Source organism: Phalaenopsis equestris, unplaced genomic scaffold (genome assembly GCF_001263595.1).
Source record: "Phalaenopsis equestris unplaced genomic scaffold, ASM126359v1 Scaffold000745, whole genome shotgun sequence".
NCBI classification, from domain to species: Eukaryota; Viridiplantae; Streptophyta; class Magnoliopsida; order Asparagales; family Orchidaceae; genus Phalaenopsis; species Phalaenopsis equestris.
The window spans coordinates 378,256-404,307 of NW_018165185.1; the positions used below are offsets into that span (position 1 = coordinate 378,256).

The 26,052-nt window shown below is 34.3% G+C and overlaps 1 protein-coding gene across 1 annotated transcript; it reads left to right on the plus strand.

Moving 5' to 3' along the window:
• Window positions 1-1,705: 1,705 nt before the first annotated feature.
• LOC110030649 (TVP38/TMEM64 family membrane protein slr0305-like) lies at window positions 1,706-22,987 on the plus strand. The gene is made up of 7 exons (XM_020733460.1): window positions 1,706-2,286; window positions 17,899-17,951; window positions 18,590-18,682; window positions 18,773-18,996; window positions 19,605-19,671; window positions 20,535-20,645; window positions 22,442-22,987. The coding sequence occupies exons 1-7, from the start codon at window positions 1,815-1,817 to the stop codon at window positions 22,463-22,465; spliced, it is 1,044 nt and encodes a 347-aa protein (XP_020589119.1). The 5' UTR covers window positions 1,706-1,814; the 3' UTR covers window positions 22,466-22,987.
• Window positions 22,988-26,052: the final 3,065 nt, after the last annotated feature.

Genomic DNA, 26,052 nt, shown 5'->3' on the forward strand with positions numbered 1-26,052 from the left:
GTGATACGATGGGTGAGAAAGATGAGGGTTACCTTGCTCAAAGATAGAAGTTTTGATAGTCTTTGACACTTCGTATGCCACGATACATAATATTCTCCGAGTATGAGGGATGTAGGCCTTTGTACGCCGTCATTTTTACTTCGATCGGATTTCTTTTTCGGCGACTATTTTTTGAAAGAGAATATTCCCTTCTAACTATGCTCCAGCGATCCGCCGCCCGACTGTCTCCACGCCGAACAGAGAGCTGCCCGAACCGCTTCTCCCTGCGCCTGATCTCGTGATCTCCTGTGTCGCGAACTCATGTGTCGCAAACGGAAGATCCTCTGCAGAATTCCTCGACTCCTCGAAGCTGAACTCCTCGCAACCTCCTCTGTGAACTTTGTCTTCTCGCCTGATCATGCGAGAAAGCCCTGCAGCAGAATCGCGATTCACTTTTATGTGTCGAGAACGTCAGCTGAACTTTCTCTACGTCATCGCCAAACTGCTTGCAACTGAAGCCTCTTCGCAAGCGCCTCCCGTCTGCAAAGAATCTCTATGCATCGCGAATCCGAGATGTCGCAGTTCGCCTCTCTGTCGCGATCCAAACCGCTGAACTCCTTGCCTCGGCCAAATTCACATAAGCCACAAAAAAACTCTGAAGCTTTGGTCGCTGATTGCCAGTGACATTGGATACAGTGACACTGGATACATAGTGGAGTTATGTTCGATTGTAGAGGCAAAGTTATGTTTGCATTGGGGTTGTAGCAAATTCACAGAAAAAATTTGATCCTAGTGAAAACGAAAACATAAAGAAGTTATGAGATCACGAATGAGGTTGAGAAAAGTCACAAGTGAGCTTGTGTGAATTGTATAGCATAACATATTTGTCATTTATGTGAATTTTAAATACATAAAATATAAATTGCTTGATATCTTCAAAACACATAAAAATAAATTTATTTTAATTTATATTTAACAAAACATCCAATAACGCAAGACCATTACATTAAAAAAAATACAATCAAAACCTCCTCGACCATTTAGTAAAACCATTATATAAAAGAGTTTCATCTTTTTTGAAATTCTAACACATACTATATTGTATGCCTCAATCAATAGAAGATAAACCCTAATAGAATGAGACAATAAAAACTATAAAATTCTATTTTATACTGACAAGACTTTCTCTGAACTTGAGTATTTATTATTGAAAAGGTATGTTGTGGTGTTACAATTAGTGACTTGATCGTTGAGAAACAAAAACCTAGTGAGTCTTTAGTTTATTATACTCTAAAGATGGAAAAATTTGAGTCTAAAATATGAACCACAGTTACAGTAGCAGCATGACATAAAAATCCTATCAAAGAGCATCCACGAATCGATTGCCCTATTACGTGTTTCGCGTGAAAAGAAGCTAAGAATCTATTTGGAGCTGCTAGAGCCATTTGAAGAAATAACTGTTAAATAATCATAAAAAGAAATAGCTTTTTAAAAAGTTATGATGACTATCATTTTTTTTATTTTCAAAAAATCGTTTAGTTTATTGAGTTTGCAAAATGTAACTTTTCATGATAATTAAAAAAAAAACAAATAAAATGTAATTTTACAAAACACGAGGAAATAAAATGCGGCATCATACATCACACACTGTGGGGCCCTAAATACTAAAATCAAACATAAGGCCGGTTCTGTTCCGGAGACCGGTCCGGCTCGGTTATACCGGAAAGATCGAACCGGTTCACCATCTACATACACGTGGACAAGCGCTCTTCTTCGAAAATCCTTCTCTTATCACCGACGAAGCAGAGAACTCCGTCGCAAGTGAAAATCCTCCCATGCTGCATGGCATTCCGGTCTTCCACTGCCACCAAACCAATCCCCCCTCCTCCTCCTCTTCCAATAAAACCTCCCTCTTCTCCGCCATGAGGTCTCCATCTCCATGCTCCTCCTCCTCCCCTCTCCTCTCCCTCCCTTCCTGCTCCTTCCTCCTCTCCTCCCTCCGTCCTGCAAAACGCTTCCTTGCGTTCCGCCCGCTGTTCTCCCTCCGCGAGACGAAGAAGGTAACCATACGCAAGGTTTCTACAAATGTTCCACAGAACCAATGGTTCGATAAGAGGAAGGGACGGAGGGAAGACGGTATAGTTTCCGATGATGGGGAGGGTGCCTTGACCGGGGAGAACGCTCTCAAGGGAACAATCATCGCGGGAATCCTCCTTGTTGGTGTTGTCGGTGGTTTCGGCGCAGCGGGGTTCCTGTTTAAGGACCAGGTCAATGCGTTCCTCACCCAGTTAACCGATTTTATTGATGGTAATTTTCATCGGCGAACTGAACTTGTATTGATTTGCGCACACGTTTATGCATGTTGGGCCTTGATTAACAAGGAACTTGTGATTCTTCTCTTATAATCTCAATGTTTTATGTGTCTCCTATTTCTGGGGTTCATTAAATGCAGAAAATTAACTTGTCTTTGCTTCTTTTTGTCTAAGGAGGTTGGTTTTTACATGACACCTCTATTCTACTAATCTCTTGGATAAAATGGAACTCTATGGAAGTGATTTGATGGTGTCACAGAAGATAGACCTCGGCATGTGATTTTTTTTTTTTTTTTTTTTTTTTTTTTTATGACTTAGGCGTACTATTTAAACAAAATCACTTAGGTTATCTCATTCATCATCTGTTCCCATGGCTATTCATAAAGTAAAGAAGTGGTGTCTTGACAGATGCCTAATGGGTCTTTTTTGGAATTAAAGTTCTAGATAAAAAAACAACTCATTGTGTGCTCATCACTAAAACATCATTTCCTATGTTGCTCTTGTAGGTTTATGAGTTATCTCTGACAGTGTTAGTAACTAAATGAGATAGTAGCAATGTTTCGATATGCCCATGAGGTGAAAATGCATGAAACATAATGGCAAGAGATCTTTTGCCTGTTAGAAGCATTTTCCATTGTTACACTCCTATCTTTGTTAGTAATAATTATAGAAAAACCAGATTATGACTTGAGTTAAAACAATTGAATGCTGATTCATGCTACATTTTCTCTCCAAATTTTTATCCATTTCTCATTTAATCTTTATGAGGTGCTCTCAAGGATGTTTTTGATGTATGTTTGTAGGGGGGTTGTAGTTATACTTACAGGGTTAGGGTTAGGGTTAGGGTTGGGATTACATGCTTAATGGGTGCTTAATAAGTTTTGAAACTTGGAGTGTTGTATAGTTCTTTTTGTTTGAATATTTTCTTAGGGTTAACTTGAGTGATGCAAGTTCAAACTAAATGGGTGCTTGCGATGAAACAAGGCGCACTAATAGATCTCTTCTCTAATTTGTGAGATTGGTAGTGGCCCCTGAAGTAGAATAATCTGTTGTGAATAAGAAAACCGGTCCAATGTTCAAATTGACACTTTCTTATGTCTGACAACAAATTTGATTTGATAATCAAAATTAATTGCAAAATTATTCGCTCTTACATCCTTCCTTGGAGTTTCTACAGTTTTCATTGCATGAATCCCACCATCTATGATTTGCTGTAGAAGAAAAAATAAAATAATTAACGAGTTTCATTAATTATTTGATTAATTCCTTAATGGGCATGATAAAAGTAATAAATAGACATGTTACAACTCTTCTTGTAATCTCTCTCGGGTATTGGTTTTACAGGGAAAGGATCGCAAGCCTCAAGCTTTCCCTAGTTTTTTTTTCTCCTCGCATGGTTCACGGGTAGAGAGAGGAGAGGAGAGAAAGAGAAGAGAGAGAGAGAGTCATTATTGTAAACGTCGAGACGTTCGACGGTGTAATTTTTCAAGCTAATAAAATCCTCTGCAACTCCGTGAACGCAGACAATTTGCCGAATCACTTAAATCTGTGTGTCCGTTTTTCGAATTTTCTCATTCCAATTTTTCATTTTATTATTGCCGTTTTTCACAACAATTTGTATCAGAGCTTTGGTTCGAGGCTAAAAAAAATGATAATCGGAGACGAAGTGATGACATCGGGGATCGAGAAGTTTAATGACACAAATTTTGATTACAGGAGGATGCAGATAGAGGACTAACTCCGTGAGAAGAAACTTCATCTTCCGTTACTAGGAAAACGACCGGAGAAGATGGACAAGGCGGAATTGAATCTGTTGGATCGACATGTTCTAGGGGTTATTCGATTAACTCTATCGAGATCCGTTGCCCACAACGTGATCAAGGAAAAGACGAATGCAAATCTCATGACAGCTTTATCAGATATGTATGAAAAACTATCAGAGAATAACAAGATTCATTTGATTAAAAAGTTATTTAATTTGAAGATGACGGAAGGTGTGTCTGTTGCTCAATCTGAATGATTTCAATATCATCAAAAATCAATTGTTGTTTGTGAAAATTGATTTTGCGATGAGATACGTGCCCTGATATTGTTGACTTCATTGCTAAATAACTGGAAAACCATGAGGATGACAGTTAAGATTTTTGCAGGTAAATCTAAACTGAAATATGATGATATTCGTGATTTGATTTTGGCTGAGGAGGTGTGCATGAAAGATTCTGGTGATACATCGGGTTCGAGTTCAACACTGAATATTGATTTTAGAGGGAGATCATAAGACAATAACTCAAATAGAGGAAGATGAACATCAAAGTATAGTCAGCAGACAACCTGCTGGAATTGTCGCATAAAAAACGAACTGCAGGAATTCCAAGAAAAATGAGAATGATAACGTTAATGTTGCAACTGAAGAAATACATGATGCGTTATTGCAGACAGTTCACAATTCTGTTGATAACTGGATACTGGATTCAGGGGCTTCCTTCCCTACATCTTCCCATCTGAAGTTTGATATGCATATATGCAAGACATGATCGTGGGGATTGATGTTCTTATTAGAATTCTTATTAGAAAATGGATTGATGTTCTTATTAGAAAATCAGATTTGTTATGCCAAAACCGAAAAGAATTGATGGAAATTCTTATGAGATGCAAGAAACCAAACAATAAAATCGTCACAAGGCTGGAGCAAATTGAATTATAGTTATAACCTGATGGTAAAATGGATGGATAGAGGTAAACCTTGACCCAATGCTCAACGCAAACAAGAATGTTGGTATAAGACCGCAACCTTATGTTTGACGTGAGGAAAGAACCTTGATACAATGGAAGACGTCACAAACGGGGTGAAAATCCACTTGATAAATCGAGAAAGAACTCCTTAGGCGATGACCTAGAGTTCTGTTGGAATCTTAAGAAAATTGTGGGAGATAACTCAAATGCAAGTTTTTTTTGGCAAGAATCAAAAGTCCATTTCTCATTTGAAGTAAGGCTTATATATAGACTAAAACTTACAAGCAAACAAAAGAGAAGATAAAAAATATCTTCCAAGACAAATGAAAAACTATATCAAGTTGACATGCAAATCATTATTAAACTGCAATAAAAAATACCAAATATCCAGCCATAATAATATAACTCCTTTATCCTTGGGCTTGGAATAAGTTGACAAATCTTTGTGGCTCTTTCTCCTTAGATCCCCATGAATTGGCTTGAGTCAAGCCTCCTGTATTAATCCATTAAGAGCTTCTTTCACCCTCTTTGCACGACATCTAGTAATTGGCCCTTATGGAACTTGAATTAAATCTTTTCTTGAAGTCTCATGGTCATCCATGCTATCATTTGCATCATTCCCCTCCTCTTGAAAAGGATTTGTCCTCAAATCAGTGTTTGCATCAAAAGGACTTAAATCAGTAACATTGAAAATGACACTCACATTATACTTACCTGTTAGATCCAGCTTGTAGGTATTGTCATTGATACGCTCAAGTACTCGGAAATGATCATCTCCTCTTCGAAGTAGTTTGGATTGTCTTTGTTCTGAAAATATTTCCTTTCTCATGTGTAACCAGCCCCAATCTCCAGGTTCGAAAATCATTCTGTGTCGCCCCTTGTTGGCATGTGTTTCATATTACTTTGTTCTTTGTTCAATATTCAATCGTGTCTTTTCATGTATCTGATTTACAAACTCAGCCTTTTTCTTACCATCCAAGTTAACATGCTCAGAAACAGGTAATGAAATTAAATCAAATGGCGTTAAAGGATTAAAACCATAAACAATTTCAAAAGCTGAAAATTTAATAGCAGAATGAACAACCCTATTATAAGAAAACTCAACATGTGGTAAACAATCTTCCAATGTTTTGATATTTTTCTTTATGATTGCCCTTAACAAATTAGACAAAGTCCTATTTACTACTTCAGTTTAACCATTGGTTTGTGGGTGACAAGTAGTATAAAACAACAATTTGGTTCCTAACTTACACCACAAGGCCTTTCAAAAGTAACTCAAGAACTTAGGATCTCTATTTGAAATAATTTCTCTAGGCATGCCATGTAATCTTATAATCTCCCTAAAGAACAAATCTGCAATATTAGAAGCATCATCAGTTTTGTGACTTGGAATAAAATGTTCCATTTTGGAAAATCGATCCACCACCACAAAAATTGAATTTCTACCACGTTTAGTCCTAGGCAAACCTAGCACAAAGTCCATAGAAATATCAATCCAAGATGCATTATGAATTGGTAAAGGAGTATATAAACCGTGGGGTTGCACTCGAGATTTAGCTTGTCGACATGTGACACACCTACCACAAATCATCTCAACATCCTTCCTCATGTGTGGCCAATAAAAGTGTTCCTGCAAAACAACTAAAGTCTTTGCAACTCCAAAATGTCTCATTAATCCCCCTCCATGAGATTCCTGTACAAGCAATTCTCGCAAAAAACTTTTAGGAACACAACTTATTTTCTCGAAATAGAAACCTATCATGTTTAAAGAATTTACCGCAAGCAGTTTTATCACAAGCTTGATATTCATTACAAAAATCAACTTCATCAATGTATAAATCTTTAATATGTTCAAAACCAAGTAACTTTGCATCAAGAGTAGATAGTAATGCATACCTTTGAGAAAGAGCGTCAGCAACCACATTTTCTTTACCTTGCTTGTATTGAATGACATAAGGAAATGTCTCAATGAACTCCACCCAACGAGCATGCCTTTTGGTTAGCTTGTGTTGACCTTTCAAGTGCTTCAAGGACTCATGATCAGTGTGAATCACAAACTCCTTAGGTCAAAGGTAGTGCTGCCAAGTTTCCAAGGCTCTAACCAATGCATACATCTCCTTATCATAAGTTGGATAGTTTAAGGTGGCCCACTCAACTTTTCGCCGAAATAAGCTATTGGTCTTTGCTCATGCATAAGAACAACACATATGCCTAGACCTGAAACATCACATTCAATTTCAAATGTTTTAGAAAAATCAGGTAAAGTCAAAACAGGGGCGTGGGTAAGTTTTTCCTTGATGTAAGTTTTTCCTGTAAGTTTTTCCTTGATCAATTGAAATTCCTTTTCCTGCGCTTCTCCCCACTTGAGCCCAATGTTCTTCTTGATTAATTTAGTGAGTGGTGCAGCTATGCTACTAAAGTCTTTCACAAATCGTCGGTAGAAACTAACAAGTCCATGAAAACTACTTACATTGCTTATACTAGCGGGACTAGGTCACTCATGTATAGCGCACACATTTTCTTCATCAACTTGTATACCCTGCGCACTCACAACAAATCCTAAGAAACAAAGTTTATTGGTGCAAAAGGTACACTTTTCCAAGTTACCAAATGACTTTTCTTTTCTCAAAACATCTAAAACAAGTTTTAAATGTTCAACATGATCCTTCAAGTTTTTGTTGTAGATCAGAATATCATCGAAATAGACCACAACAAATTTTTCAATAAAAGCTCGCAAAACATGGTTCATTAGTCTCATGAAAGTACTAGGTGCATTAGTCAAACCAAAAGACATAACTAACCATTCATACAAACCATATTATCTTAAAAACAGTTTTCCACTCTTCACCTTCTTTCATCCTAATCTGATGATATCCACTTTTTAAATCAATCTTAAAAAACACACAAGATCCATGTAACTCATCTAGCATATCATCTAAGCGAGGAATAAGGTGTCTATACTTTACTGTAATATTGTTGATGGCTTGACAATCCACGCACATTCTCCAAGAACCATCATTCTTAGGAACTAGAATTGCTGGAACAACACATGGACTCATGCTCGCTCTCACATACCCCTTCTCTATTAGTTCCCCAACCTGCCTTTGTAACTCTTGTCTCCTCGGGATTGCTTCTATAGGCTGGACGGTTTGGAATGGTGGCTCCTGGTATAAAATCAATTTGATGTTCAAACTTTCAAATGGGTGGTAAAGCATATGGAATATCCTCAGGAAAGACATCCTGAAACTATTGCAAAAGAGAAACAATAGAACTAGGCAAAATATTGTCACATTCATTAGTGTTTAAGAATGCCTCTTTGTAAAGAAGTACAATCATTGGTTGGTTTAAAAATAATGCCCTCTTTGGTTTCATTGGTTGGTTTAAAAATAATGCCCTCTTGATCTCACTTGCCTTTGCATAAATTTTTTTTTGTTTTCTTTTGTCTTTTCTCTTAATGGCTGTTTGTTCAATTTCTTCCTTTTTCTCATTTGGGTCAGCCTCTTTATTCTCAATTGGGTCAGCCTCTTTATGTTGATCACTCCTTTTCGTTTGACAATAATCATTGCAATCTCACTTGATCCTCGTAGACCTTCTTTGGTGTCATTGGCACAAGAGTGATAATTCTTTCATTGACGTCAAACGAGTATTTATTAGTGAAACCATCACGTTTAACTCGTCGATCAAATTGTCATGGTCGACCTAGTAACAAATGGCTTGCTTGCATTGGTACTACATCACAGAGGACTTAATCTTCATATGAATGAGACCAAAATCTGCTTGTTCACCTTTACCTTACCACTATCATTAAACCATTGCAACTTGTAAGACCGGGAATGCTTGATGGTTGGTAGTCCTAGTTTTTCAACCAAAATAGTGCTAGCAGCATTAGTACAACTTCCTCCATCAATGATCATACTACATACCTTGTTTTGTACATGACACCTAGTATGAAAAACGTTTTCTCTTTGAATTCCTCATCAACCTTGGTCTGCACACTTAAAGCCCTTCTTGTGACTAACAATTCTTCTGTGACCGCATATTCTTCACATTCAATGTCCTTTATTGGTGGTATAGAGTCAATTTCTAATTATTCATCAGTCTCAATCTCTCCATTGTCCCTTATCACCATGATTCTTTTTTTTGGACATTGGTTGACTATATGACCCCTGCCTTGATATTTAAAACATTTAATGTCTTGATTTCTAGAAGTGGAAGGGTCAATTTTCTCTTGAGTTCCTTGGCTGGTTGTCTCTTGTCTTGGCTCGGGTTTGAACTTTGCAATTGGTTTGTCCTCTTTTTTCTGAAAATTTGGCTTCCATGAAGAACCCACACTAGTTGACAAAAGTGGGCCACCCCTTCTGTTCAGTTGTTGCTCTAACTTGAGTGGCCACATGTAACATGTCTTCCAACTCCACATGATGTTGCATTTTCACTCTATCTTGGATTTCTGGTTTTAAACCGTTTAAGAATCTAGCCATAGTAGCTTTTCGGTCCTCTTCTACATTAACCCGAATCATAGCAATCTCCATCTCCTGATAGTAATCTTCCACACTTCGATTACGTTGCCTAAGCCTTTGTAACTTCTGATACAATTCTTGATAGTAATGGCTTGGCATAAATGGCTTCCTCATGACAACTTTCATTTCTTCCTATGTTTCTATGGGACGTTCTTGATTTCTCCTCCTGCTCAACACTAATTGATCCCACCAAACAATAGCATAATCAGTAAATTCAATGGCGGCCAATTTCACCTTCTTTATTTCGGAATAGTTGTGGCAGTCGAACACTAATTCCATATTTTTCTCCCATTCAAGATAGGCTTCAGGATTGTTTTTGCCTTGAAAAGAAGGAATACACATATTAATACCTGCCAAGTTGTTATCGTCTTTATTCCTAATATCTCTAGCTTGTCCACCATAACGCTTCCTCTCAACAAATAAATCCCTATCGTTCTCTTCATCAAATTCTGCCTCATAATATTCTTCATCCTCCTCTCTCACTCCTCTCGGTGGAACTCTCTCCCTTTGCCTATTGGAAACATTTCGTGGTTGTCTTTGTTGGATTCCTCGCTCTACCCGTTCAATCTTTCATGAATTTGCTCTAACTTAACCCTCATCATTCTTCTCATCTCCCTCACCAATGCTTGAAATTAGAGATTAGGAACGGCGGGTTGACTTTACTCTTCTTCAAAATTTGTTTGGGACTTGATTGAGGACTTACAATGAAGGTATGTAAGTAAGAATTCAAATTTAACAACTCAAATCAAATTCTAAATCACCACAAATAAGAAAAAAATCGAAAGGTTAAGCAAAACATTGGGATGATGATAATGAAATACGAATTTTGATATTTTGAATCAAAACAAAAGCACTATTAAACTGAGTTGGACACCCATATCAAGAGCAATGATTGATATCAAGAACAATAAGAATATCAACAAAGAAATAAAAATAACAATATCACATTAAGATGATTTGTATTTCAAGAAACGAAAATAACAAGAAATAAAAATAAAAAGTTCACATCAAGAACAACATTTATCATAAACAATATAAAGAACAAGATGATTTGAACAATAACATGAACACTGATTTGGACAATTTGGATAATAAATAAAACAACTGATATGAATAATAACCAGGAAAATCACATGAGCAATAACAATGTGAATATTAACAAGAACACGAATATGCATGATTATGAGAGTAGCTAATTGAACAATTAATTACGAAGTGAAATTATAAATTGTAAGATCGGACATAGACGAAAAATTGGGCATAAGAATTAAGAAAATAACTAATCTCATTAATTACCTAAAAAGAAAAGAAACATCCAACAAGAATAAAAACCCAACAAGAAAATTATGTGTTCAAGAACCATGAAGCTCTGATACCAAACTGATGTGTATATATGCAAGACAGGACCGTGAGGATTGATGTTCTTATTAGAAAACCAGATATGCTATGCCAAAACCAAAAAAAATTGATGGAAATTCTTATGAGATGCAAGAAACCAAACAATAAAACTGTCCCAAGGCTGAAAGAAACTGAATTATAGGTAGAACCTGATGGTAAAATGGATGGATGGAGGTAAACTTTGACCCAATGCTCAACGCGACAAGAACGTTGGTATAAGACCGCAACTCTATGCTTGACGTGAGGAAAGAACCGGAAAGAACCTTGGTACAATTGGAAGACGCCACAAACAGGGTGGAAATCCGCTTGATAAGTCGAGAAAGAACTCCTTAGGCGACGACCTGGAGTTCCGTTGGAATCCTAAGGAAACCGTGGGAGACAACCCAAATGCAAGTTTTTTTTTGGTAAGAATCAAAAGTCCCTTTCTCATTTGAAGTAAGGCCTATATATAAGCTAAAGCTTACAAGCAGCTTACAAGCAAACAAAAGAAAACAAAAGAGAAGATAAAATATCTTCTAAAACAAATGAAAAATTACATCAAGTTGGCATGCAAGCTATTATTAAACCGCAATAAAAAATATAAAATATTTAGTCATAATAATATAACTCATTTATCCTTGTGTTTGGAATAAGTAGACAAATCTTTGCGGCTCTTTCTCCTTAGATCCTCATGATTTGGCTTGAGTCTAAGCCTCCTGGACTAATTAATTAAGAGCTTCTTTCACCCTCTTTGCACGACATCTAGTAATTGACCCACATGGAACTTGAATTAAATCTTCTCTTGAAGTCGTGTCATTGCTATCCATGCTATCATTTGCATCAGAGTTAATGCAGAATTATGTAGCAGGTAACTTTTAGAGGGTATATTTGGCTGATGGAAAACTCTGAACATGGTGGGTATGAGAGACGTTGATATTGCACTCTCTAACAAGAGCAAATGGACTTTGCAAAAGGTCAGACGCATTTCTGAGTTGAAGAAAAACATCATTTTTGTTGGGCAGCTCAATGAGGGTGGTCATTCAGTAGTGTTCTCAGATAGCACATAGAAGATTACCAAAGGAGCATTAGTACTGACTCGGAATAAGAAAACTAACACAATATATATGACTACAAGTTTATTCAATACTGTTGTCACTGTAGTTGTAGAGAACACGAGAGATTTGTGACATTGCAAACTTGGTCACATGGGTCAGAGCTATAAGGAAACATTGTAAGATGAAAATTCGAGCAAGTGAGAGCTGACCATGAAGGAGGAGATGGATTCACTGTCAGGGAATCAGACTTGCGAGCTGACAGAACTTCTACCTGAAAAGAAGACATTGCACAGCAAGTGGGTGTACCGGGTGAAGATTGAGTTTGATGACAGTAAAATGTACAAGGCTGAACTTTTTGAAAAGGACTTTCAGTAGAGGTAGAATATTGCCCATGCAGTGAGAGTTGTAAGCAGATACATGAGTAACCCAGGAAAGAACTTGGATGTACAAGACTATGTTGACGCTGATATGTTGACTAAGGGTGTTACTATTGAGAAACTGAAGTTGTGTTTGACTTTAGTTGGTTTTTTAGGTTAAAGACATGAGCTTTGAGTTGCAGAGGTGAAGGATATCACGTTTGAAGTAAAGGGCGGTGCAACCAATGGATGATGCAGCCAGTATATCAGTTTTCAAGAGGGAGATTTATTGCGAATATGAAAACCGATTCACTGTTCAAATTGACTGTTTCTCATGTTTGACAACAAATTTGATTTGATACTCAAAATTAATTGCAAAATTAAGTGCTCTTAATTCCTTCCCTAGATTTTCTACAGCTTTCCTTGCATGAATCCTGCCATCTATAATTTGCTGCAGAATAGAAAAGGAAATAATCAATATGCTTCATTAATTATTTGATTAATTCCTTAATGGGCCGAATAGCATGATGCAATTAATAAATAGATATGCTAAAACTCTCATTGTAATCTCTCTCGGGCGTTTGTTTTACAGGGAAAGGATCGCAAGCCTCAAGCTTTCCCTAGTTTTCTTTCTCCTCACATGACTCACGGGTAGAGAGAGGAGAGGAGAGGAGAGAGGGAGAGGAAGAGATAGAGAGAGACTTTCTTATAAACGTCGAGACGTTCGACGGTGTAATTTCTCAAGTTAATAAAATTCTCTGCAACTCCGTGGACGTAGACAATTTGCCGAACAACGTAAATTTGTGTTTCTGCTGTGTTTCTATTTTGCAAATTTTCCTTATTGCCATCGTTTTTCACAACATAATCAATACAATGGAATGAGAGAATTTTCAAAAGAACGGAAACTCATGCTCCCATCTCTATTGTATTTCACTTGCGTAATAGAATAATGTTGGTTGTGAACCTAAGTGGGATATAATTATAATAGTGAGTTTGTGGTGTGCAACCTACGGTGAGTGTGTCCATGAGTGAAGGGCAGTGCAAGGTTTGGGAGATTAGTAATTATCGTCTTCATTTAAATCATCAGCTTCTTATTTGTGATCATATTCATTATGTGGCCCTTCCTCTTGACGGTCCTCAAATGATCTTCATGCTGACAGGTTTTTACTTGTTGAGCATTATTCATGCTTCAGCTTCTCACACTTTCTTCTTGTCTCAATGAGAGCACTATATGTAAACAAACAGTTAGTCAATAATTATGGAGAGGGTGAAGCTAACAAGGGAGTTGCTTGTTTGAAGTGGAAAATATATCACAAGAACAAAATATGAAAAGCTCTTTAAGAAAATAAAATAAGCACTTTTATTTTTTTTTTCTCACTCTTGTTTTTTTCTATTATTTTTCTCTCAAAAAGAAGGCCTCGCTTTAAGTGCATGTATGTATTTGTGCATTTATGTTTGTCAATATGTGTATGTGTACGTGGGTATTTATGTATATATGTGTATCTACCTATAAAACTCATAACAATTACAAAAAGCAACTTGAAAGGATCTATGATATTAACTTTCTCATCTATAATCTATTTAGCTAGATTGATGAGATAGTGAAATATATCCTAGGTAGCATCACAATAGTTTTGTTTTTAAGGCTATTAATTCAGACCCTACAACATCCAAAGCAATGATTACAGCCCGTGGATGCATAGGAAAGAAATCAGCTTAACGTTTCTTGATATACTAATATACTATTATACCATACTTATTTACGTCTATACATCTATCTATTACAGATTTTACGCTTTAATTTCCAAAAAAAATTTGCATAATCTGATACCAAATTATGAAGCTTGATCGGTCTCTTGATTAATGAATGGGTCTGATGGCCACAAAATCAAAAGAAAGTTTAATATGTGATACATGCATCTGAATCTACTTATTTGACTATAATGTACTGTTTCCTGTATACCTTAAGCATGCCGTAGTCTTTATAAACTAATTGGTGCATTTACATACATATCACACAATTCTTATATATTTACATATTTAAAATGTAAACTTTTATATTTACATACATAACACTCAAATATTTAACATCACATCAAAAATATCACTTTTACAGACTTCATAAAAGTGAAAATTCCCTTTTTCATGCATAGGTTTATAACACCAAAGTGTTATGAATGTAAATATCAAATTTAGGTGCTAGATATGTAAAATACTTGTGTGTTTTCTGGTATGTATGTAAGTTTTTTAAACTAATTAGTCTGGTGAAACATTCTTTTGAAGTAATGTTGATTTTACGAAACATGGTATTTTATCCTGAACAAGCAGCTGATGCGCTTTTCTTTTTTTATTTACTGGCATGCGTGAATATATATATATATATTTGTTGTTCAACTCATGTTCTCTAGAAGTATTTATTTGGTGGATTGTTTTGGCATTGGCTTATTCATGTGTCGGTGGGTGCATATCAGTCTCTAGAAGTACTTTGTTGCTTCATCATATTTGAGGACGCTGTTCTTTCCTTTTAAGGGCAACTTTTGTGTTTGGCTGTTTGGGAGTCAACTTACTCACAAATTTAAATTAGCATTTCATTTTCTTCTATTTATGTATCTAACTTGATTTAGACTCTGTGAGGGAATGTAATAAACGAATCAATATATAAAATAAAATGAGATTAGAAAAAGAAATTATAAAGGATGTAGTGTCAGTTCGAATTTAATCGTCGAGGAAATTTCTTCTAAGTTTGAGACAAACCAGAAAGATAATTTTTATTTGTTATTTAAAATGTTTTATTTAGTGGCTTTTTCAATTAATTTTTTTTATATATTAAATTGTTATTGATAAAAATAGAAATATAGAAAATTTTATTGGCTCTTTCATCATATTTGAGGATGTTGATGTTTCCTTTGAAGGGTAACTTTTGTGTTTGGTTGTTTGGGAGCCAATTTACTCACAACTTTAAATTAGCCTCTCATTTTCATCTATTTATGTATCTAACTTGCTTTAGACTCTCTAAGGAGAATGTAATAACTGAAAAAATAATAAAAATAAAATGAGAATAATAAAAGAAATTATAAAGGATGTAGTATCAGTTTGAATATAACCTTCGAGGTAATTTCTTTTAAGTTTGAGACGAACCAGAAAGATAATTTTTATTTGTTAAATTAAAATGTTTCCTTTAGTGGCTCTTGAAATTAATTTTTTTATGTATTAAATTGTTATCGATAAAATTAGAAATATAGAAAATTTAATTCTACCGTCCGACCGTCTGTTTTTTATTTGATTAATTCCAAGCTTCATATCTGGTCATGACAAAAGTGGTATCAGAGAGAGTTTAGATTAAGCAACATGAATCTTAATGAAAAAGTCAACTGGATAATTGAATTAATTTATAAATAGTAGAAATTAAAATTTTAATTAAGTTTAATCAAAGTACTTTGTTATTATTTCAGAATTATGAATGATCAAGAGGAAGAGATCGGTAATGATAATGTTGAATTTGATATACCCCATAATGTCACGGTCAGTGCTGGTGCATTTTCTGATGCAGTTAATGTTGTAGATCAGTTGATTAAGAATTCTCAATCTTAAGGTACTAGCAGTGCAGGAACACGAATAGATAAATACTTGAAGCTCTTTGAGGATATGATGCCACATTTCTTTTCTGGAGGATGATGCCCGATGGATGTTGAGAACTGTCTATTGAGATTGGAGAAGATTATAGATGAGTTCTCTTTTCCGCCATAGAGAAGTGTTACACTTGTCATTTTTTCTTTCATGAGCGAAGTTGAGATTGTGGCAAGACCAGTTACAGGAGAAATTCGGTGGTCGGCCTAGCCTCTTAGTACAATGAGACTTGTTCTTGAGAACCTTCAGAGATTAGTTTTTACGACTATCACCCAAGAGAGTTGCAGGAAAAATTCATTGGGTTGGTACAGAGAGATCAATTGGTCATGCAGTATGAAGCGAGGTTTACTATACTGTCTAGATATGCAACACAACTCGTTTCAAATGTAGAGGAGAAATGCCACAGGTCTCGTTCTAGATTGAAAGATTCAATCAGGTAGCCACTAGTGCCACTTGAGATTGTGAACTATTCAGTAATGGTGGAGAGGGCTAGACATGTAGAAATTGATTTTCAACAGACTCAAAAGCGTAAGGACATGCACAAGTAGAAGTGTTGGGAAGAAGTGGCACAAACAATTTATTCTAGAGAGTCTAATGGGAAGAAATAAAGCATGTATTGATGGAGTTATTAGCCAGACTAGCGGCAACAATATAGAGCCCTGTGTTAAGTATGAGAAATAACATCGTGGTGAATATCTATTTGGTTTTAGGGGTGTTACTTCTGCAGAAAACCTGTGCATCAGATGAGGAACTGTCCAAATTTTGCTTAGAGATCTATATCAAATACTAACTTGGGAAGGGATTCAACCCAAAAAGAAAGTTTTTCAAGAGAGGTCTTCTTTTAAGAGTGATCAGTAGAAGATGATAATGGCCGGTAAAGTGACTCATAAGGAGCAAAAAAGACAAAAACATTCAACTAAGAGTCTATTTCCTAACCCATCAGGTACCTGGAGAACCTGCTATTGCTGATGTATAAAATTTATTTCCATTGTCTGATCGTTTACTCCTATCTTGGTTAATTCTAATCCCTGGGTTGAGTCGTGACGGAGAACATCCAATGGATAAGCATGCAGTGAACATTAGGATCTCCACTTATGACCTTGAAAGTCATGCTACATATTTGGACAAAAGGGCATTTGCACACACATCTCCCAATTCCTATGTATTTACATATCTAACACTTAAACTTTACTTTTTTCATATATACTACCCAAATCTTTCATATCACATAAAAAATGCAACTATTTTCACTTTTTTAAAGCGAAACATACCTTTTTATGCATAGGCAAGGTGGCATATGTAAAAATTGAAGTTCAAGTGTTGGATATGTAAATACATAGTAATTAAGTGGTATGAATATAAATCTTCCAAAAAGAAATCCTCTGAAGTACTACGATAAGGCTTTATACATCAATCCTCATTAGCACCCCACCCCCCCTCTGATTAGTAGTCTCCTTTTGCACTGATATGCTCTTTTGAAATATAAGGTTTCAGAGTCCCTTAACCACCCAGTTTTAAGCGGTTCAGCGGTTCAGAAAATTCCCGTGCTGGATTTAGTAGCTAATTAATATGACACTTTGTTTATCCTCTTTCTTTCTGTTTTCCATTATTTTTTTTATTTCGTAGAGAGCCAATGGCATTTACTCGTAATGGATGCATTGTGTGATATGGTCTCCCAAGCTTGTGATTGAATGGTTTACTAAACATCATCCCATTTTTCAGAGCCTTGACCTGTTCTATTAATGCGGTTTCCTAAATTTGATGCCATCAATAAAATTGTGTTATTTCTATGCTAAATATATGTCATCTTAAAGATTCTCTAGTAGAACTTGGCTTTAATATGCATTGTTCTGTTTTTTTTTTCTCTAACTTCCAATTTTGTTTTATTGTATTCATTTTTAAAATTTTCACCCCTGAAAGCTCTTTTGATTTATATTGTTAGATGTTGGCCCCACCGGATATGCTTTATTTGTGGCTGTTTATGCTGGATTGGAGGTAACACGTTAATTCAATTTTATATTTTGTTACCTCATTAGAGGAATTTGATTTGTTGTTGATTGGGCTAGGAATTTTGAAAATAACAGCCAAGTTGCTTCCTTCTTAGGTCACTTAAAATGCAGTGCAGCTAGACCGTTCAACCTGAAAAAATTAGTTTTGGTTCTGCTTTGTCAGTCATGTATCCACAGAGTCCAATTATGGCTGCTTGGTAATCTAATATAAGCCACAGTGTCCAATTATGGCTGCTTGGTAATCTAAAATAAGTTAAGAAATGCTCGTCCTATTTCCTATCCCTTAGCACATTCTGCTAAATGATAGTTCATTCGGTATACGGTGATGAGAAGTTCCTGATCTAATCTTAAAGTGAAATTTTATTATCTGAATCATACTTAATAATAGAGAATTATGAACAATAAATATCAAAAGGCATCCTGCCTCTGAGATAGCTTAATTTACTTTTTATGAGCGTTTATGAATCGGAAGAAAATTGACTGTTTTTGCCATTTTATTTCATGTTTTACATTTGCAATTTATAAAACTTGCTAAGATAGGCAAACTATATACACATTGAAATATTTTTCTTTTCATTTTAATTCTTATGTACTAACATACAGTAGTTATTCATGATGTCATAGATTCTTGCGATTCCAGCCATACCATTAACTATGTCAGCTGGCCTTTTATTTGGGACTTTAACTGGCACTATCATAGTATCTATCAGTGGAACAGTAAGCTGTTTACTTTTATATCTATGCCATATATTTACATTTTAACTGCCTGCTTCATGCCTTCATCAGTTACCTTCGTACTTATTCTAGGTTGCTGCTGCTGCTGCTTTCCTCATTGCTCGATATTTCGCTCGTGAAAGGATTCTTAAGTTGGTTGAAGGGAATAAAAAGTTTCTTGCAATTGACAAAGCAATTGGCGAAAATGGATTTCGCGTTGTAACTCTTTTGCGTTTGAGTCCATTACTCCCATTCTCTGTCGGAAATTATCTCTATGGTTTGACTTCTGTGAAGTTTGTTCCCTATGTGTTGGGAAGGCAAGTTATGAATTTCTTTTACATCTTTCAACTAAATTTGATCCGTAATGCTGTTGACGTTAATCTCTAATTGTTTATGACATTTTTTTCATGATGAGAAGATTAGGCTCTTTAAAAAGAATTGCTCTGTTATAATTTCTTTGCAAAATTTGTTGCTAGTGATAACTAGAAAGATTGTGAAGATCATGTGGGCATGAAATAACATGGTTTGCAACTATAACTGCGCCAAGGTGTACAAATTACAGTGCTCTTATTTTAGGCTAAACTTTTGTTAACGATTGAAAGCTTGTGTTTTAATTTTCCTCTTTTATCAAATCTGAATGATGAGCTCAGAAATGTGGGGAACTTCAAACCGAGATAGGCAATTCCTGCCTTAACGTGAACTAATTAAACTTATGATAAACTTATTTATGCATCCAGCACAACCGTTGCATTTGATTTGTCAGAAAATTTCCCACTCTGTTACAGCAGCTATTCTTGCAACAACTAATATATTCTCATTTTTTTATTAATGAAACTATCACTATAGTTGTAGAGTACAATTATTCTATTTGTATTATAATTACTGCGATATGCAAAACTGACGTTATTTGATGCATTGTTGGCAGTTGGTTGGGGATGCTTCCTGGAACATGGGCATATGTTAGTGCTGGAGCATTCGGACGTGCCATAATCGTAAGGTTTTTTTTTTTTACCTGTAATAGTTATGTTAGGTGTTAAGCTTGATATTTAATGGTATTGTCACAATGTAACACGTTTTTCTTGATGTCGGCCAGTTTAGCATAAATTTTATTTTCTGTTTTTATTATTTAAAAAAATGTTTGTTTAGGTGCCATTTGGGATCACTTTTATTTTTTGTTTTCTATTTTTTTTTTTTTATCTTGTTTATGTTTTGATTTGAATTAAAACATTTTTTGGTTGTGGTAGTTGTTTTTAAAAACACTCAAAACATCTTTTAATTATTTTGAGTGTTTTTAAAAACATGGTGATTTGTTTTAATAAACAAATAATAAAAATATATAAAACTTATATTAACCAAACATATTTTCAAAATCAAAAACTAAAAGCGAAAATAAAAATAGAAAATAAAACATGATGCCAAACAGACCTGTGTATTTTTTTGTATCTTTTTATTTTTTATTTTTAAAAATAAATCAACTTATTTTTAAGGGCACTCAAAACAACCTTTATGTGTTTTGAGTATTTTGAAAAGTAACAATTGCAATCAAGTATATTTTATTTCAAATGAAAACACTAAAAAAATAATATGAAAATGAAGAACAAGAATACAAAAGACAAAAGTAATCCCAAACTGCCCCTTCATTTTTCTATTCACCATTAATTTATCCAAATAAAACAAACACAGACTTGTTATTTCTTGCGGACATCTGGAAAATGTAAGGCTAATTAATTGTAGGAGTAAGAATAATTATTAAAAGTTCTTTTCAAAATTTTTTTTTACATTAAATCATAATTTGGTGCTCCATAACTAAGCCTCAAGGATCTAAAAATCGTCCATATATTGATGTTTTTTGCAGCAAGAAGAATCAGATGTTGGCTTTCATGGAGGAAGCAACCAATTTTTAACTCTTGGACTAGGCCTTCTCGCCACGGTTCTCGCTGCTGCTTATGTTACCAGACTTGCAAAGGTAAGCATATTTTGTGAATGCATCCTTCTTTTGCCAATCTCTATAGCGTTGAATGTTGGCCTTTAAAAAGAAGCATAATACTAAGTTAAGTGTTGCCGAGATGAGAATGATTAGGTGGATGAGTGGCTTTACACTTAGAGACAAAATGCGAAATGAATATATTCGTTATGGTTGGTGTAGCTGGTGTAGCTCCTGTGACGGATAAAATTAGTGAAATTCGTCTTAGATGGTTTGGTCAAATTAAGCATCAACCATCTGATGATCCGATTAGGAGAGTAGTTGTTTTAGATTCGACTTATGTTAAGAAAGACAGAGGTAGACCTGGGAAGACTTGGGCTTATTGTGTAAAAAATGATCTTAATTTATTAGAACTAAATGAAAATATGATACTAAATAGGATGCAATGGAGAAAAGCGATTCATGTAGCCGACCCCACGTAGTGGAATTAAGACTTTGTTGTTGTTGTATCTTTCTTTTGCCAATCCTTATTTGCAGTCTTTTAAGTCTCGAGTTTCCAAATTCAAGCGTGGAGCTAAATTACAGCTATGACCATGAGTTGTAGTGCTTGTTATCTCTGGTATAAATATATGGTTGTTTAGGAGTGTAATGTAAAACTAGATCTTTGCCGCTGTAAAACAATGTTTAAGAAGTACTTAAAAATTACTTTATGTGATTAGGAGAACATTTAACTCTTCTATAAAATCAATTTTCAAAGAAAAAGAAATACCCTCTGTCACAATTCTTAGTACTATCAGAATATTGGTGGAAAATGCTCGACGAGTATCATCTAGTACAACAACAACAAAGCCTTAATCCCATTACGTGGGATCGGCTACATGAATCCTTTTTCTCCATTGCGTCCTATTTAGTGTCATATTTTCATCTAGTTTTAATAAATTAAGATCAATTTTTATGCAATAAGCCCAAGTTTTCCTACATCTACCTCTGCCTTTCTTAACATAAGTCAAATCTAAGTCATCTACTCTCCTAATTGGATCATTAGATGGCCGACGTTTAATGTGACCAAACCATCTAAGACGAGTATCATCTAGTATTACAGAAAATTTTTCTATCAGGATATCTTAATAAAAAGTATCAAGATGGGTTTTAAAACCTTAAAAGCTTTTATATCTGCTTTCAAATGCGTTCAATATTTATTATTGACTTAAGTGTCAAAGCTTTTCCCTAGTTATTTACATGGGGACATTTTAGTCCTAGGGTTTATAAAAGTGTCAAATTAGTCTCTAGGTTCTTTAAATTGGTTTGTGGGGACTATTTCATTCTATATTAAAAGAGTCTTGGGGATTAAATTTGCAATTTTATAAACCTAAAATGACTCCCATGTAAAGCGTCGGAGGACTATTTTGACATTTTTCTTATATGTTTCTTACATTCATCTCAAACCAGGTCAAAGGGCTTTGAGACCCAACATGATCAAACTTTCAACCAGAATATCCTTGCATGGCTACTTCATTAGCAGCTTGTCTGAAATGTTATTGTTTCAAGGAAGATTTTCATACATACCACTCAATTCCTGTGTATTTACATACCTAACACCCCCTAAACTTCAATTTTTACATTTACCCCACCTTTCACATACATGAAAAGGTGTATTTCATTTTTTTAAAGTGAAAGAGATATTTAAGTGTGTTATAAATGTAAAAATGAATTTTTATCTGTTAGATATGTAAATACATAGAAATTGGGCGGTATGCATGTAGATTCCCATAGTTTTAAATTCATTAAATATTCATGCATCACTTGATCTCTTAAATCAGACTTTCTGCTTAATGCAGGACGCCATTAAGGATTTGGAGTGAATCTATATGCCCCTGTAGTTCGCCATGGCACATAGTCTTAAGCTTTTATAAGATCTGGGAGTTCATCAATGGCTTCAAATGCCTTACAGATATAAGGTGAGTAAAAGGTATTTTCTGCTTCTGGCAATTCCGTGTAAATAATGTGGTTTTGACCATTAGTATTAGTTTCAAAGCTTTCCTCCCAATCTGTAAGTCTTATGTTAAGTAAAGGAGATGAAGCAAAAACAATGTGGCAACTCCTGCAAATTTGTATGCCAAATTTGGGGTTTATTTACATATCTAACACCTATGCTTTCATATTTACATACATAACTCTGAAATCTTTAATATCACATAGAAAACATCATTATTTCTTGTTGAGAGTGAAATGCATATGTAAATCTGAATATCAAATTTTAGGTGTTCGATATGTAAATACGAAAGAATTGTGGTATGGAAGCAAGTTTTCAATGAGTAATTATAGGTCAATTTGTAAGAACCTAAACTTGATGTTGTGAGAATCTAATGTCTTTCTTATTTCAATTAGTATATAAATATTCATGAAGTAAAACTAATATGTATGTTTTATTTCTATTAATATCACAAACATGTTGCAAAAGAGTAACATTCATCTGGAGTTGTTATCACAACATGAAAAGTTGAGTATAAAATATAATGGTTAAGTGTATTAAGTTTTTTAAATAGGAAAAACATACTCTAATTAAAAAAAAAATGTAATTATGCACTTTAATATCACTATAAGGACTCTATCTTCAGAGATTTAGTTTGGAATTCTCGAGCACTTTTGCCCACTTTGAGAGTAACTTAACATGTAAAATATCAAAGGTCAAGGGTGGCGGTGCGACATCGTACTGCAGTTTTATCTTTTTGGGTAAACTGTGTTTTGACTACTTTTTAAAAAGCCGTCACTAAATTATGCGTTTATCCACTACTTCTGACTAGGTACCGTAGCAATTTTCTAGTCGTGGTTAGACTTTTAAGAGAAACAAATTTATAATAGCCATTGTAATTTTTTTAGCATCAGATTATTATTCAGCAGATTTACAGCTACTTTTTAATAAGCTGCAGTTCCCTCAAACAGATCTTTGGTTCAAACATATTATAATTACTCGTATCTTAAATTTTTTGGAACACGCATCAATATTCATATAGAAAATACATATCATAGAACATCTTAAATTCCTAATGGAATCATTCCTACTTATTGAAAACAATTTTATTAAATTTATAGCATTAATACTTAATTAAGAATTAGACTTTATATTACATAGAATCTCTCTAGATGCCCACACATAGACACTACTTTATCATCAAACTTCATTATTCACAACATAATAATATTATATGAAAACTAATAATAAATTAAATTTAGTTAAACTTCTCAATACAATTCCTTGATATTTTTCATATAAAAACACTCGTCTCAAGTCGTGCCCGTCCCCCAAACTACACTTTGTTGGCGTCCTTCTCCATTTTTCCTCTCTTCCTCGAGATCACATACTATCTCGCTTTCCTTTGCTTTGACATATTCTATTCTTGTTCTTAGTATGTTGTAGGGGTTTGTTCCCTTTCATTCTTGTCCCTCTTATTAAATCAATATTAATCAATTTGATTCCTTCTATTTTTATATCATGATTATATATACTAAGTATTACATGACCTATTTTAATAAAATGTGTTTCATGATTTTGATTTAGTTATCTAAAAAATTTTCTATCAATAGTGTGCAAGAACTATAAATTATTATCAATGCAACCAATTGAAGGTTGTGATGTTGATCTTTCTTATGAAAAGCCTTCTCTTTTACTTGAAATAGTCTCTTTTTAGTGCTGTTAAGTATTCTTATTCAAACTATTTTTTAAAGGAAATCTTAAATTCCTAATTGAATAATTAATATTTAATAAAAATAATTTAATTAAATTTATGATGTTAGTATTTAATTATGAATTATACTTTATATAACTTTAATCTTTCTGATGTCTTAACTATACTTTATTTCATACATCCAATTTAATTATTTTATATAATGCCATTATTAAATCATATTTATATTTATTTAAACACAACTTTATAATAATCTTATATGAAATTTAATAAAAAAATTAAATGCTAAATAATCTTCAAAATATGATTCCTCGACATTTGTGTGTTATTGAAAGCTCTAAAATTTTTCATTGAACTATTTTATAAAATATATAGATATTAAAATATTAAATCAACACAAAAATCTTAATAAAATGATTCTTTTGGAAATAGAATAAATCCAAGTTTTCCAAATATTACTTAATTCTTCAGTTCACTTTCATTGCCCCTAATCGTGGGTATGCCTACGCACACATTCAAGCACAACCTTTGTTGCTCATGCAGGTTGTCACACCCACAGACTCCTGCTCAAGCCCATCTACTTGCCAGTTGTCACTCTCTCACCTACCATAATCCCTTCGATCCCGCTCTCCTCCCTATTTCTTGCTCTCCTCTCTATTTCTCATTAGCACAAGGCTAGCTTGCTCTTTCTTGAGCGAACAATCATACTAGCCACTTGTTACCTTCTCTCGAATCATGCTTTGTCGCCAAGCCAAATTATGTCAATTTCATTCTTCCTCTTTTCTTTCTCCCTCTCAATTTCATGTTATACCACTCTGTTTCAATCACCTTTTTCAATTTTTGCTCTCAGTTCACTATTGGGAATTCACCCCCCTTCACTTTTGTCCTATTAATAACAGTGAACTAACTAATATCAGTTCAATTAAATTGGCATCAGTTTATGCATTTTCTTTTTTATATTAGGATATTATAATCTTCCCCACTTAAGAAAATTTAGTCCTTAAAATTTATGTCTTGTATAGGTTCCTCCTAGATATGTATAAAGAATGAACTACTCAATCTAAAATCATCATGAATAAATCTAAACCATATTACTAAATCCTTATGAAACCATCAAATTTGATTCAATGGTAGATACAAATCTAATATTAGAAGTCAATCATTTAATATAGAATAACATGACTAGAATAGCTTCATATTTCTTATATATAAGAGGACATAACTAAAACAACAATCATATTATATTAAATAACAAGATTATAATAACCTCATCAAAGTCTATCAATAACAATAGTAATTCTTTTTTTTTTCTTTACTTGCTAAGTAAGGCATAAACTCTATGTCAAATGTGTTGCCTTATTTTATTTCTATCATGGTTAAATGCACTAGAATATGTCACCTTTGGTTGGTCACTCTTGATAGATCCATCTTGAGAACTCCAAATTGGATTTATTTATGAGTTAGTATCAGTTATAGATTCCTAAGCAAAATTGGGATTATTCCTCATATGACACCCTGATTGTCGATATAAATAATATACTTTAGAGCTAAGTAAGTGTTCACCTAGGTAGCTTTTCACACTAAATTCAAATCTCTATAGTCTTACTACCGGTCTAACTACCACTCTATTGGCATGAGACGTGTACACTCGATTGGAACTTCTAAATTGAGATCTTGATTAATTTCTTTCATGTTCTTCTTCTTATATAACTTTTTTTTTTTATTTTGAAGTGATTTAAAAAATCAATTTTCACTCTTCTAGC

Bases quoted from the DNA above. Each gene is read 5' to 3' on its own strand.
- LOC110030649 (XM_020733460.1), top strand. From the start codon at position 1,815: ATGCTGCATGGCATTCCGGTCTTCCACTGCCACCAAACCAATCCCCCC. The intron at 17,952-18,589 runs GTAACACGTTAA...ATGATGTCATAG, and splicing joins CTGTTTATGCTGGATTGGAG to ATTCTTGCGATTCCAGCCAT. The intron at 18,997-19,604 runs GCAAGTTATGAA...CATTGTTGGCAG, and splicing joins GTTCCCTATGTGTTGGGAAG to TTGGTTGGGGATGCTTCCTG.